We start from the raw sequence: 15,731 nt of genomic DNA, 5'->3' as shown, positions 1-15,731 counted from the left end.
TTGGAAAGTGGTCTACAATGCTGCACTGTCTGGAGCTCTTTAACTGGGGGAAGGAGGTGCTGGATCCCCCTCCTTGTGATAGCCCTGAAGTAACAACATGGGGATACTTTTCAGAGGCCCCGTCTTGTGTGCAAGTAAAGGGGCAGATTTGTTCGCGCAACCCGGTGCGAACAAATCTATGCCCGATTTTATAACATGCGTGTGCAACCGCACACGTTATAAAATCCAAGGTCGGCGCATGCAAGGGAGTGCACAATTGTGCAACTTGCGCGCGCCGAGCCACCCACTCTCACATAGACGTAGCTTCCATGCTCATGTCCCTGCACGTACCCAGCACAACCCATGAAGTTTCAAAGCTGACCCACAAATATAAGTCTGCGCTGAAAAATTGGGCTAAAGACTATGAATTATAAACACTACACCCACACTTGTGTGGCCCGAGGCAAAAACAAAGACATTTCAGGAGCTGCTTGAAGCAAAATATCAAAAACCCCTCTCAGTCTAACATGTTAGATTGAAAAATACATTTTTTAACTGATTTTCAGTATTAAACATTCCCCCATCACTTAGTCAGATTGGCAACCACGTCAGTTTTTGGGGGTTTTTTTAATCATTACTAGCGACTAGATGTCTGATCTAACCACTAAGAATCCTGCTCAGTCGCACGCTGGCTAACTGCAGCCAAGAGTTACCATGGCTGCTGCTGTTAGGGTCCAGGGCAGTCCCCTGCACTGGGCTACCAAGAAATAGAAGCACTGTTTTAGAGAGAGAGGAAGGGAATAGGAGGTCAGAAGGTGACAAAGGGAATGAAGCTGGAAGCAGAGGGAGGGAAGAGGAGATAGGGAAGAAAAAAAAGGCAAATGAGAAAACAGAGTGGAGAGGAAAGATGTGGCACAGGCTGTAGGTTGTTTTTTGTTTTGTTTTTTTTTGAGGACTTCTTGAGCATTGCCTGACCCGCCGTCTGGCTCAGTTTCATGCATCTGAACACACACACACACACCCCTCCATCTCTTAACACCAGCAAATCATTCCAGAATCCCACCTGTGAGGTTTCTATCCTTGACACCCGGGAAAAAAGATCTTCACAAAACCTTGGAATTATTCCTGGCTCTTCATCAAATCCCATCATTCTAAAGTCAAAAGAATTACAATTACATTTTGCATCTGTTCAAAAGAAAAATATTACTAACCTAACCCTATAGAAATAGAACAGAGATTGCAGGTTCAGAAATCCATCAAGGTGTCATAAATCCTGGAAAAAGCAACAAACAAGACCAGTTAAGGATTTGCTCCCATTCTGTAGCCATGGTAAAAAAAAGGGGCTTAGGATGAATCCAAGCTAAAAATTATCCAAACTGGCAGTGTGCCACTGTACTAGAGAATAGAATATGTCAATATGATGAAGGTCTATAAAGTCATGAGAGGACTAAAACAGGTAAATGTGAATCTGTTATACTCTGAGATAATGGAAGGACTAGAGGGCATGCCATGAAGTGAGCAAGTAGCACATTTAAGACAAATCAGAGAAAATTGTATTCAATGTACAATTAAGCTCTGGAATTCGCTGCCAGAGGATATGGTTAAGGCAGTTAGTATAGCTAGGTTTAAAAAAGGTTTGGATAAGTTTCTGGAGAAGTCCATAAACTAACAATCATGTTGACTTAAGGAATAGCTACTGCTCATTACCGGCTTTAGTTGAATTGGATCTACTTTGTTTGGGTACTTGCAACCTGGATTGGCCACTGTTGGAAACAGGATACTGGGTCAGACTGATTTTTTTTTTCTAAAATTAAGAACAAGTTACATGTATGAAAACATTTCTCCAAATTATTTGCTACCAGAATTAGTAACAAAAAAAAAAATATATAGATGAAAGGAAAATCAATCATGAGAGAATGTGAGTGAAAGCAAAATGCATTTTGAAAATGAAGGCTGGGGAGACATTTGGATTGGTGAAATATAAATGTTCTCACAATAAAAAAAAAAAAAAAATGCTGTTGAGCACCTACTTGATGGTGGGAAACATATCTATAAATCTCAGCCAGCTAGCGTTTTTGTTGCCATTTGGGTTTTTTTTTGCAGCACACGTGGGCGAGTTGAAGTAGCTCTTTACCTGCCAGCTAACAAGGCTCAGTGGTACATTTGGGAGCGCTGGAGCCAAGTTCCAATTCATGCTGCCAGATTCTTCCTCGAAAAGTGGGGATAGGGGAAGTTAAGCTTTTAAGGCCCTAGGTTTCCTCCAGTAAAAGAAACTGCACTTCCCAGGGTCAGCTTTCAAAAATTAAAATCCTTTTACGGAGTACTTGATTGCAGATGAAGAGTCACAGCAGCTACATTTTAGAAAATAAAGTTCCTAAGACTCACCATTAGAGACAGTTACCCTTATTTACAAGTACCCCACTATGTAAGATCTAAAACGGGTTGCGCAGGTTTTATCTAGTGGTATATCCTTGATGGAGGGCCTATGTGCTAATTCTGGGAAAAGCAGGAAAATAGGATCCAAATTCTATGCAATTTACTGGCGACCTCCCTGTTAAAATCTAAGCATTTGATCACCTGGCAGAGAGATTTAAGGATGTCTCTCAAGGAGACAGCCTGGGATTTATGTTTTGTCATCAACGGGATGAAGCTCTGTTTCTTCCTTATTAGTGCTCCATCGCTGGTATTTAACTCTGGAACACCATAAAATATTTGTCTACATACCACCGGAGTTTTGGCGATATGGGACCACATTTGATGGGAATGCACTAAGATATAGAATTATTGGGACATGGCAATTCAGATAATCCACAACATTACTAAGTGTGCGATTCTCAAAGATATTCATTGCTAAGTGTCCCGGTGCCAGATTCAAACACTATCCTTCAGACTGCAATAGCGGCAAAAATTAGTGGTGGCGGCTTGCTGGAAATGGGGAAAGGTCCCCTTGGGTGTGGATTAGGAAAAAAAAAGTCTGCACACTTTTTTTTTTGTTTTTTACATGGGCCAGCTCATAGCACTAAGACAGGACACGCTGGAGAAATTCAGTAAGACATGCAACCATATTTGGTTTAGCTAAACGTGAATCATTCGATTTATGCACCTAGCTATTGTTATTACTTATAGTAGAAGCCAACTGGTGTTATATATACTGTTCACATATTTATTAAATGATTTTGGTATAATTCTGAGAGGGAGGGGGAGGGTTTATCTGTAAAACATGTTATCTTTTGACGACTATTTTATTCTAGTGCTGATTATACTATTGCTTCCTGTTAAGGTTAATAAGCTTTAAATAAGAAAGTAATTTTTTTTTTTTTTTTTATAAAAGGAGACCTTCTCAGGCACTTCCCTGAATGGTATCTGAAAACTGGATGCAAACTACCTCCCAGTAGGAAACGCCTCCTGATAGTCTTCAGACGAGTCTCTTTTCACAACTTCCTTCAACAGCAACTCTGCAAGTAGACTTCCTAGTCTGGCAGTCCTCAAGCTGACTCCAACCAGAAATCCACTCTTCAAAGCTCTTCAGTAATCTCCCATGGGTACTAGGACTAACTTCCCTCTCCATCCTCTACTCAAAATCCTCCTTGAACATGTCCGCCAACATCCAAGGAGCTGGGAACCCCACCTTTGGATCCCCTGCCAAGAGGACATGGCAGATCAGAGTTGCAGGAACACTCCCTGCTGCCAGGAAGCAGCAGCTAATGGAGCAAAGCCACGGCGAATACTCCTGCTGACATCAGGCCACAGGCTCTATGATGAGGGAGCAGGAGAAGCAGCAGGAAATGTCTTGGGGTGTAGGAGGGCAGAAGAAAGAAGAGCCTAAGAGGACTGCATCTACTGGGAAGGGAGAAAAAAAAAAAAGACTGCACACTCTCCAGGGAAGAAATGCACTCACCATGTACTGCTGCCACCCTTTCTCCTCCCGAAGAGCAAAGTATTATGGGGTGCTGGGAATACAAAGCCAATGCAATCTGTTCTTGGCAAACAAATCAGGATGCTTTAAAAACTCAACGTTAACAAAAAACTTTCATGAATAACTGCACTTACGTGTAAGACTTTCCAGAGCCCGTCTGCCCATAAGCAAAGAGGCAAGTGTTGTAACCCTCGAAGGCGCGCTCCAGGAGAGGGACCGCCAACTTCTTGTAAACCATCTCCTGGCTGGCATAGTTAGAATGAGGCTTATCAAATGACCAAAAAGAAAAGTCATAGACAAAATTATGGGCTTGTTTGGTTTCTGGATGTTGCACAATCGTTTCCTGTCCACTCATGAAGACAACTTGGTATGCATGTTCACTTTTTTCCCTGAATAAAATAAATAAAAGTTAGAGCAAACACTACAAAGAAAGCAAACTAACAGTTACATCTGCTTCTGTTTTTTTTAATATTAATGTTCATTTCCATAGTGCTACCAGGAGCTTTTCAGCACTGTACAAACACTAATGATATACTAGTGATATACTTAGCGGCGCAACACAAGGCAACCCGGCGGTATATTTTCCTATGTGTTTGTTAAAGAGAAATTAGAGATAAACTGTGCATTTTACACTAAGGTGTATTCCTATTCCACAATCCTAGAATGACATATCTGACAGGAGCTCATATACAGTAAAGATCACAGCATTATCCAATCAGGATACCAATAGATGGTTGCCAACCACCAGGTCCTGCATGATATAGTGCTCATACAGCCCCTGAAGCAGCCCATTTCATGTGATGAAACTCGGCCAGAGTCGGGCTATTATTATTGAGCAATTTGCCTCTATAATTAAAAAAAAAACAAACACCTTTAAGGACTTGAGATCTATTCCTATTCTGTTTACCTCACGGCTGATAGCCTTCCTTGTTGTTTCCTGGGTCCATCCCAAAAAGGTTGGGAACTCCCATTTTAAAAGTTAGATTTTCACACACAGTTAACAAGCATTAAACATACCCATACTGAATACTTTCTGACAAACCAAAAAGAATGAAAATGGCGACTCGCCTGCTGCTGAAGGGCCTTACTCGCACAGCCACGATTACGGCAGAGTTCTCCGCCTTTGAAGGATCTTGCTCAACGCAGCTGTTCTGAGCCACTGCCTCTCTTAGTAAAATAGTGCTGGAAGCTCCGCTGGGTTCTTGTGTCCTTCCAGATCTACATGCAAGGAAAGAATTGGCCACGGTTGTCTTCTTGGTCGTATCTGGCAGGTTGCTTGCCCTGTTTTTAGAAGCAGACATCGTAGGTCTCCGGACATTTTGGAGAGTGTCATCCTTTGATGCTAATCTGGTGGCTAACATAGCTCCTTGTCTGGGTGCCTTTTGTTGTTCTAAACTTCCAGATTTGGTATCTGGCGTTTTCATATTTGCTCTTCCAATTATTTTGTGTGCAGTGTCTTTTTCACTGGGTTTGACACCAGGTATCCCTTTAAAAGGTTTGGCAGTGCATGAATAATCCGCATGAAGAACCTCGCTTTGGCTCTGCATGTCGTCAGTGGGCGCCCTACCATTTCCACAGGTCGATTTATCTGTCCCATCGCTACGTCCAAGAGCAGAAAACGAGTCTTTGCTTTTCAAATTGCATTTCAGTTCAACCACCATGCGAGATGCCATCGGCTGAATAACTGGTGTACTGCAGTCTGTCTTGCTACCAACATTGGTTAGCAAAAAGGTTTCATTTTTTGGCAGTTTGCCTGAATCTGTATTTTCTAGACCAGGCTGGCTATTCTTATTCATTCCTACTTGTTCTGCGGCATACGGTCTAGTCCGCCGCTGCAGCGTAAATTGCCTTTCCGCCTGTCCATTCTGCTCAGCGCCCTTATCTGTTTCTTTGTCGCCAAAGGAAGAATCTTTCTTGGGCGTTCTTCTCTGAAGGGTTAGCCTGCCATCTTGCTTCGGGGTCGAAGGAGCATCTGCAGAGGTAGGGATTATATAGGTCCTATTTATTTCTCTGCTCGTAGCCAGAAGTAAAGGTGACTGAACACTTTTGTCATCCTCAGAAGACTTGGGCTGCCACCCCACCCTACTGCTTCTCGCAAAGATGCTTAAAGGGCTTTTTACGTGTGAAGATGAAATTCCAGCCACACTGGCTTGCTGTTTGGTAGGTGCTGGGTAAATGGGCATTTTGCTCGTAAGCAGGTTTTAACTGCAGGATGCAAGCAATGAAGACACCAAATTTCTCCTTCGATATGAATTTGAATCTTAAACACATACTAACGCCATCTTTTAAATCACTGCTGTCGCAACATATTAAGTATACGTCCTTGGAAATGCCCTGTAGGAACACAAGACAAAAAAAAATTTAAATTAAACACAAGTCAAACAGATCTAAGCATCTCTGTTTGCCATGAGTCACGCTTTGTTACTTTCCACTCAGCTTTCTTTTACTAGGGTATTGAAAAAAAAAGTTACGTAACACAACAAGAGCTTCTTTGTATAAATCTGCACAACTGAGTATACATTCTGGATGGATTCAAACTTACCAGCACCTGCATATCGTAGCAAACATCCAAAACTTTTGGAATGTAATATTCTACATATGAGGTATGAAGAGGCATCTAAACATTACGCCATCTTTCCAACTGAAACTACCACCAATTGAATAACACTCTACACGTTGTCCCCACCTTTCTCCATAATAAAAAAAAAAAAAAAAAGTCAATCTTTACGTTAAGTTCTCTTAAGAAGCTGCTTAGAAAATTTCAGACTTTTAAGAAAATAAGTAATCTTTAGCAAGGAAATCCAAAACAGAAAGCCCATAATTCCATATAACTACAGTAATTCTCTCTCCATTGTTAGCGTTATCTAAATATGATATTCCTGGCTTTACGCTTTTATTTCAATAATCTGTAATATTTCTTCTTGCAACAAGCAGAAAAGAAGCTATTTAGTGTAACTTTTCTTGAATCTGGGGAAATAGCAGGAATAGGTTTACCCACAATGGTAATTCCAACAGGTCTTTATTCAGAATACACAATGTTTACTTCTTAATCACCTCACTCCAATAAACTTTTACCTTAGGGCAAGACTGCTTAATGTGAAAATATTGCCTTCCTTTTCAAAATTACGCCCACATATATGAGTTCCTTTTAGCAATTCTTTGCCACATTCTTTTCCTCTCCAGCTCTGAGATAAGCCAACCACCATCCCTTTCCCTATACTGCTATGCAGGCAGATCTGTTCAGCCCAGATTCTTACAGAAGTCCACAAATTCTGGAAATTGCAACTTATGCCAATTTTAAATAGAGATAAATATCTAGCATAACTTCATTTCAAATTATGAACATTAACATCGCTTTGAATTATAAATATTGGAAGATGGGTATGTTAACCATATTAAAAACTTATCTTGATGCCATATACGGTATCATTACCTCATAAAGCACTTACCAAGGTTCTTAAAGCAACAACAGGCTGTCGGATGGAAGGGAGAAGCTCTGGTTCAGGTCTGTTTTGTTTTTCAATATTGGCTTCCATATGGTAGGTACCATAGCTAAATATGTACCATTCATTTTTGCTATATTTGCATTTTCTTTTAATAAACACATTTAAAAGATAAGTTTATCTTGAAACCCCAGAATCAAGCTCTGCTTTGCAGATTTCTCCCTCCTCTGCCAAAAGAAAAAAATAATGGATTGGCAGTGGGAAAAGTGGCTAAGAGGATCCAGTTCTAACCCATTGCACATGGGACACCAGTTTACAAAAGGTGTAGGATCCCATTATACAGGAGCCATCACTAATTTAGTGAATGGATAATCCACCAAAGTTCTTTTGTTATTTTTGTTACACATTAGAAGCAGAGTTTTGCTAATGTGCAGCATATGCCTGAGTCCTCTTATTTACAGGTTTTATATGGCTCTCTAGCCAGAGGCATCAGAAGAAAAAGCAAGCAAACATTCTCCAACCAATGCAAAACTCCTTGACTCTTTCTAGCAAGTCAAATTCCAGATATGTATTTATTTATTTATTATTTTTATATACCGACATTTGATCTCAATTGAGATATCACACCGGTTTACATTCAGGTACCGTAGGTATTTCTCTATCCCCAGAGGGCTTACAATCTAAGTTTTTGTACCTGAGGCAATGGAGGGTAAAGTGACTTGCCCAAGGTCACAAGGAGCAACAGCAGGACTTGAACCCTGGTCTCCTGGTTCATAACCCACTGCTCTAACCACTAGGCTATTTCTCCTCCCTCTTATTCAGACTACAGACAATTATGATTCCAACTAAAGGTCTGTTTTCGAAGAGTAATATTTACATCAGCAAGTAACTTCACAGTAAATGCTTGTTCCATCAAAAAAAAAAAAATACATATTTATTGGATTTATATTCTGTCATTTAGGTGCTTTCAAAGCAGGTTACATTCAATTTGGAGAAAGCAGTAGCAACATTAAACATTACCTCCCAGTAAGGCATAGTTCTGGGTGAAGATCTGCCAGTGAAACAGCCAGTTCAATGATAGTTACAGCGTCGTGGGGTGAAGCTAATGCCTTCCTGAGCTGAGATTCTCTCCCTGGCTTCTTAATCACTGAAATCCTAGCCATTCCAACTTTAGGAGGGGCTGAATCTCACTGAGCACCCAAAACAAGTTACTCTTCACAGAGTTGTAGTTCCAAAAGAAGAAAGATATCGCTGGTTGTTCTGCATTCTCCTTCTAGGGACATAACTGCAAGTCCAGCATAGGAGTGAGGTAGAAGGCTTGGAATTGTCCAGGCTGTTAAAAAGAGCTATTTCAACTCCCACCTTTACAATTAGATCTAAATCATTTAGGAGGGTCTCTAACACAGGCAAGGTGTCTCGCTAGCGACTAAGTGAGCATTTACAGGCACACTCCCTTAAAAAGGGAAACTACGAAAGGAACAATGACCTCCGTGGCACACCTGGTTCTAATGCACAGGGGTTACCACAGGCTTCAGATGCTTGAAGCCGGGCACCACAATCCATGCAGCTTTCCCCATGTCTGCCATCACTTGACAAGCTGAGATAGGAGGTAAAGGAGACAGCCCCAATGGGTCCAAACCCGGGATAAGAGGGCAGAGCTTATAATTTCTTTTTTAAACCTCTTTAAAAAGGCCTTGAAGAGAAAAGATGCCAGTGAGCCAATGCTCTATGAAGCTGTGACCTAGGCAGCTTCTTCATTTTTTAATATTCTGACAGTCAAATATTCCACTGCACAGAAAAGACAGCCGGAGTACAACAAGAAAAAAAAAAGGAGACTTTTTAGAACTACTCTCAGGATTAAAAAAAAAAAGCCAAAGAGAAAACCCATATACAGATGGGCTCCAAAAAGGCCCAGATAACATAGTTAATTGCCTAGAGGGCCAAATAGACAGGCCAAAGAGAAGCCAGCTTCTGCTTGCTATAGTCCCATGTGCCAGCACAGCTTCGAAGAGGCAACCCCATCACCATGGCACTGCCTATGGGAGCCACAATCTTAAGCTGGTCCTGGCTCCAAGTACAGAACTTGCAAGCTTGAATTCCTGGCTAATGAACGATGACCACCATGGACCATCATACAAAGGAATGGCACACTCGGTGTTGCAAAGAATGTATATAGGAACCATACCAAATAATAAAAAGGAACACAAATCCATTGGGGGGGGGGGGTGTCGTTGGATCCAGAGGTCTCAATCCATAAGTTCTTCAGACATTTTAAATGTTTTTCAATACAGTTAAAAATCCACTATTGAACAATTTCTATAAACAACCCAAAGCAGTTTACAAAAAATAAATAGTAAAATAGAAATAGAAAACATAGCCAAATCTCACTTTACATACAGTTCTAATAAAACAGTAAGGGCTCTAGGTGAGCACTACAGCACATGTGTGCATGCATGCTGATGCTCACCCAGAGCTGAGGGACAGGCACGCATGCTGCTGCAGCCGAGGCAGAAACCTCAAGCAGGAAGGCCATGCTGGCTGCATCAATGCAGCAGCAGGGGTTTGGCTGGCAGCAGAAAGGATAGCGGGGTTTCCCAGGCCCCATCAGTGGCAGGAAGACAAGGGGCAGAGGAATGAAGTGAAGGTAGTTCGATAGGAGAGAAGGGGTGAGTTGCCAGGGAGATGGGTGTCAGTGAAGGGGAGAGTTAGAGGAGTGAGAGTGGAAGCTGATGGGCTCCACCTTAAGCAGGCTGCTGGCATTAATATGTAAAAAGAAGATAGAATGACTTTTAAACTAGGCCATGTAGGAAAGCTGATTATTAGTCACAAGCATATGGTTTGAAGGGAGGTATATTCCAGATACTTGCAAAACAAGGAAGTTTTAATATCCCCATTAAGAGATTATGTTTAAGGCTGATGTAACCCAGATGGATGTGGATAAAGAGTACACAGATGTCACTCACTCTATACTGCTTATATCTGTTACTAATAAGCAGGTTGTGACTATAAATGGAAATAAAAATACAAATAAAAAAAAAAAGTTTAAAATGTCTATATGCAAACGTGAGAAATCTGAATAGTAAGACTGGAGTGTTAAGAGTGTATGGCATTATATGATGATATAAGCATTTTAGAATGTGGTGAAAGGAGAATAGGCAGTGGGACACAGTGATACCAGGATATAAGTTATATTGACAAGACAGTAGATCAAATTGCATATAGTGCCACTCCTCATTCAAAGGATAATATAGAATTAAGCAGGATAAAAATCTTGCAAGAAACAAAATGCATTATAAAGTCCTTATGGATAGAAATTCCTTGCATGATGGGTAAAAATATAGCAAAGGGTGTATACTACCATCCAACTGGCCAAGATAAAGAAACAGACTGTGAAATGCTAACTCAAATTACAAAGGCAAATAAACTTGGCATCACAATAATAATGGGAGATTTTAATTACCCCAGTAATGATTGGGTCAATATCTCATCTGGACATGTTGGAGAGGTTAAATTTCTTCATGCCATGCATGATTGCTTCCTGGAGCAGTTGATGAAAGGGGCAGCTACTTTAGATCTATTCCTCTGTGTAATACACAATCTGGTGCAAGGCATCACTGTGGTGAGGCAGTTAATTAATATCAATCATAATGCAATCCAGTTTGAAATAATCACTAGAGGGAATACATTAAGTGGAACTACTAAGTAGCAAATATCTTTCAAAAGAGATTAATTAGGAAAAAATTTAAAAGAAGCAATTCAAAAAAGTTAAATGTTTGCACGAAGCATGGACATTTTGTTACCATCTTAAAGTCCAAATAAAATGTATCCCATACATTAAAAAAGGTGTAAGGAAGATCCAAATAAAGAAAATATGCAAGAGCATAAATACAGGAGACTGCTGTTAAAACAGCAGCAGATTGTAAAGAACTGCAAAAGGGCCTTGCAAGATTAGGAGACTGAGCATCTGAATGGCAGGTGAAATTTAATATGGAGAAGTGCAAAGCAATGCACGTAGAGAAAAACTTCCAGCTACAGGCACACAACACTGGCAGTCATCACCCAAGAAAAAGGAACATGGAGAATTTGGGGACAATATACTGAAGTCCTCAACTCTGTATATGGCGCCAGTCAAAAGTAAATAAAATGTTAGGAACCACTCAAAAAAAGCAAAGGAGCATAAAACAGAAAATATCATATTGCCTCTGTATCAAGCCATGGTGCGACCCCCCACCTTGTGTACTGCATGCAGTTCTAGACACCCCCATCTCAAAAACGGCATAGTGGAACTAGAAAAGGTGCAAAGGAGGGAGACAAAAATGATAAAGAGAATGGAATGACTCTTCTACGAAGGGAAGCTCCACAGGTTAGAACTCTTTATCTTGGAAAAGATGCGGCCGAGAGGGAACATGACAGAAGTTTAGAAGATCATGAGTGGGGGAATGGGTAAATAAAGGACCTTATTTACCCTTTCAAATACTACTAAAACAAGGACGATACTCAATGAAATTAACTAACAGATTTAAACAGAATCTGAGAAAGCACTTAATTTGTTTAGCACACATCAAGCTGTGGAATCTGTTGCCAGCGGACATAGTCAAGACCAGCAAAGTAGGTTTTAAAAGTGGTTTGGACAAGTTTCTGGAGGAAATAGTCAATAAAGCATTAACCAGAGGGACTAGAAAAAGCTATTGCAATGTCTGGGAGTGAGTAACAAGAAATGTCTGCTTTGGGATCTGCTGGATACTTGGGATCTGAACTGGCCTCGGCCAGAGGCTGAGCTCGATGGACCTAGCATGGTATTTTTTTATGTTCTTATGGCGAAGGGAAAAGGGAAGAGGGGGACAGGCAGGGAGAAATTGGGCATGCACACACACACTCACCCCCCCAACTCCCCTCCATATACACAAATGCACACAAGAGGAGCAGGCTAGAACATGAAATTTATTTTTGGTTTTTTTATATACCGATCTTCTTGCATTGGATGCAAATCAAACCGGTTTACATTGAAACAATTAAACTTGCCTGAGAGCATTACATAGAACGAAGAACATATAAGAACATTAAAATAACATGGTATTGAAGTATTCATCTTATACTAGATGCCTTGCAAGAAGCCATTGAAATTAAAAATTAAAATTAACAGTTAACAGATGAATGCATCGAATGAAATTAGGCTAGAGTGCAAGGGGAGGACAGGCAGAGGGAGGACGCGGGGATGAAGGATAGGGGAAACAGAGGATCCAAAACTTGGTGGATTTAAAAGGAGGGTTAAAGGGTGGATTTATACCATAAAAAAACAAATCATAGTTGCCAAGGGACGTATATTTATTTATTTTTGGGTTTTTTTTATATACCGATCTTCTAATGCAAGAAGGTAAAACGTGTACATACCCCACTCCAGTATATCCATTACACACACCCCTTCTCCATCTCTCCCCAGAGAGAGAGTGAAATGTGCAAGGGGAAAAGAATGCATATGCACACATGCAAACCTCAACTCTCACAACCATTACCACACCCCTCCACACAGGGAGTGAAGGGTAGGAAATACAGAGAGCATACACCCTCACAGAAAACCCTAAACCACTGCCTCCCTTCACATACATCCCCCACCATACTCACAACTTTCTACCACACACCTGACACTCCCCCACCCCATAGATATACACACCCAAACCACCCCTGACATACTAACATCCCACCTTCCCACATATACTCCCCTACACCACCACTCCCATACATATTTTTTTTTGGGAGGGGGGAGAATGACAACATCCACAGTGCAAGGGATAAGGGCTGCCCCCTCTCCCCAGGCTCAAACCCTACAAGCCTATCAACTCACATCCTGCCACACCTTCCCCACCGAGCCCTACTGACACCTACCCCTATTCCTCCATCCCTACAGAGCAGCTATAACATACATGGGGTCACAGTCATAACACAAGTTCTTTGAAGTTGGCATGTAGTTCTAAACTTCTCTTTTTTGGCATTACCTTAACCTTCAGATAGGCTCAGTCATCCTGCATTGGGTGCCAACCAGCCTGTCAGTGCATTATCTGTCAGTCCCCTCATCTAGCCATGCCTTGCATTTTAGGCCTATGCAGGAAATAGACTCCAGAGCAGAGTTAAGCAGCAGGGTTGGCAAGCAAAGCCATTAGGAGGGCAGCCTTTGCTTCATATATATTTATTTAAAACGTTTCTATTCCACCTGTTTCCAATTACCGTGTACACAATTGGCCTCCTTCCCCTGCCTAAATGGGAACTATGGAAGGGTATTTAAGGTATTTACATCATGTAACCTACAGAGACGGAATGTTTCCACGTAAAATTGTAGCATACCGCGTCTATTAACAATTACATCTTGAAGTATCTTCCGCAATCATCCATTTAATAGTAATTCTTGTAGGAACATGAATGAACCTTTTAACACACACCCTTGGGCGGTGCTTTCATTCTCGATTAGCTTTTCTCAGCAAATAGTATCCAGGCTGTGACCTAAATTATGGTAACATTCTCCGTTTTCCGATACGGGAGTACTTTGGAGACTTTCGATAGCTCTGGAGTTTAACAGCTGGCTCGAATCTGCTTCGCCAGTTTGCATGGAGTAATAAGTAATGTAAACTGACACCAAGCAGCTGTCAAATAGGAGGCCAAGAGTTATGAACGGACTCTGGCGCGTTATTGACGGCTGTTTCTAGCCAATCAGTTTCGGGCTGAGGGGTATTCCAGGACCATCCCACTCGAGTCACGTCCTTGCCATTGGTTGTTTTTCTAGCATTAGCAGAACTCTCCTCTCTCGGGATTGGCTGCTCTGCATTTAAAATCTCCCACAGCGGGTAATTCTTTCTATAAGGTTGTGGCAAGCAAGCTACGGCCAAGCAGAAATAAAGCTTGGTTGGGGGGGGGGGGGCTTTCATGTGGGGCCGTGTCAGTTCTCAGCTGAGCCCCCAGCAGCGCGGAGTTTAGGCGAGGGAGAGAAACCTGATTTGTATAGGGAAGTAAGAGGTGGCTCACCTTATCTTACTCCTGGGTAGCTCCTTCTGTCGCCTTTCACGGCTCCCCTGTCCTCAGTGTCGCCAAACACTGACCGGAAGGAGTAGCTGGCCCGCCTGCCACGTTTACCGGCGCCTTCCGTCCGTCCATCCCTCCCAGGGCCCACTCCCTCCTCGCCCTCGACTACTGCATACACTTTCCCCCCTCCTCCCACTGCGCCGCTAATAAGCCCACTTCAACTTCCTCCGCCCTACAGCGTTTGAACCGCGCGGTGCCGGCAGCTCTCGCGACATCTCTGGCCCAGCCACGCCAGAGCTCAAACTGCGAGACTGAAGCAAGCAGACGCGCACATCCTTCCACTGGCCCGTTTCACTTTTTTTTTTTTTTTTTTTTGGTGGTGATTTCTGGTGCTCGCGCTAAAAACCTGCTCTACGCTTATTCGCCTGGGCTGGTGAGAAAGCTAAGAATATAAGAACATAAGATATGCCTACTAGGTCTGAGCAAGGGTCCATCCAGCCCAGTATCCTGATCCAACAGTGGCCAATCCAAGTCACAAGTACCTAAACATTAAATAAATCCCATGCTACTAATGCCAGCAGTATTCAGTGGCTATTGCCTATTAATTAATAGCAGTTTATGGACTTCTCCAGGAACTTACCCAACCCCTTTTTAAACCCAGATACACTAGCTGCCTTAACCACATCCTCTGGCAATGAATTCCAGAGCTTAATTGTGCCTTGGGTGAAAGATTTTTCTCTGATTTGTTTTAAATGTGCTACTTGCTAACAATGTAGTGCCCCTTAGTCTTTGTATTATCCAAAAATCCTTTCATGATTTTGTAGACCTCTATCATATCCCGTGTCAGCTGTCTCTTCTCCAAGCAGAACAGCCTTAACCTCTTTAGGGGAAAAGAAAAAAAGCCTTAACCTCTTCAGGGGAAAAGAAAAACTGTTACTTCACACATCCAGCAGAGCTCTCTGCTTAAACGGCAGGGGAGAAGAAAAAAGGGTTCGCACTCACAAAGCGGGGAGTAGCTGGCTTGTTACGGCGGTTACTACCCCAAACCAAATGTACCTGATACTTCACTCTCGACGCATATCCAGCATGGCTCTCTGCTTCAACGGCATGGGAGAAAGACTGATACATCACGAATTTCCAGCATAGCTCTCTGCTTCAACGGCAGGGGAAAAGAAAAACTGATACTTCACGCATATCCAGCATAACTTCAACGGCAGGGGAGAAGAAAAAAGGATTCACACTCACAAAGCGGGGAGTAGCTGGCTTGTTACGGCGGTTACTACCCCAAACCAAATGTGCTTGATACTTCACTTTCGATGCATATCCAGCATAGCTCTCTGCTTCAACGGCAGGGGAGAAGAAAAAAACTGATACCTCACGCA

General features: G+C 42.0%; 1 protein-coding gene across 2 annotated transcripts in view; it reads right to left on the bottom strand.

Annotated features, from left to right (window-relative positions):
• Positions 1–14,537, bottom strand: part of KIF14 (kinesin family member 14) — a 132,892-nt gene extending 118,355 nt beyond the window's left edge. Inside the window, exons 1-4 of one of the 2 annotated variants that reach the window (XM_029618382.1) lie at positions 14,353–14,537; positions 4,964–6,229; positions 4,030–4,284; positions 1,043–1,130 (exon numbers count right to left, since the gene is read on the bottom strand). In XM_029618382.1, the coding sequence (XP_029474242.1) occupies positions 1,043–1,130; positions 4,030–4,284; positions 4,964–6,078 (1,458 nt within the window). In that variant the 5' untranslated portion in view covers positions 6,079–6,229; positions 14,353–14,537. Of the gene's footprint in view, positions 1–1,042; positions 1,131–4,029; positions 4,285–4,963; positions 6,230–13,331; positions 13,493–14,352 lie in introns of those variants that run through there. The other variant, XM_029618384.1, reaches the window with a different exon arrangement.
• Between the last annotated feature and the right edge of the window lie 1,194 nt (positions 14,538–15,731).

The sequence above is a fragment of the Rhinatrema bivittatum genome, chromosome 10 (assembly GCF_901001135.1).
Source record: "Rhinatrema bivittatum chromosome 10, aRhiBiv1.1, whole genome shotgun sequence".
NCBI classification, from domain to species: Eukaryota; Metazoa; Chordata; class Amphibia; order Gymnophiona; family Rhinatrematidae; genus Rhinatrema; species Rhinatrema bivittatum.
Note: the sequence above shows the minus strand (reverse complement) of the source record. Positions and strands in the feature narration are given on the sequence as shown.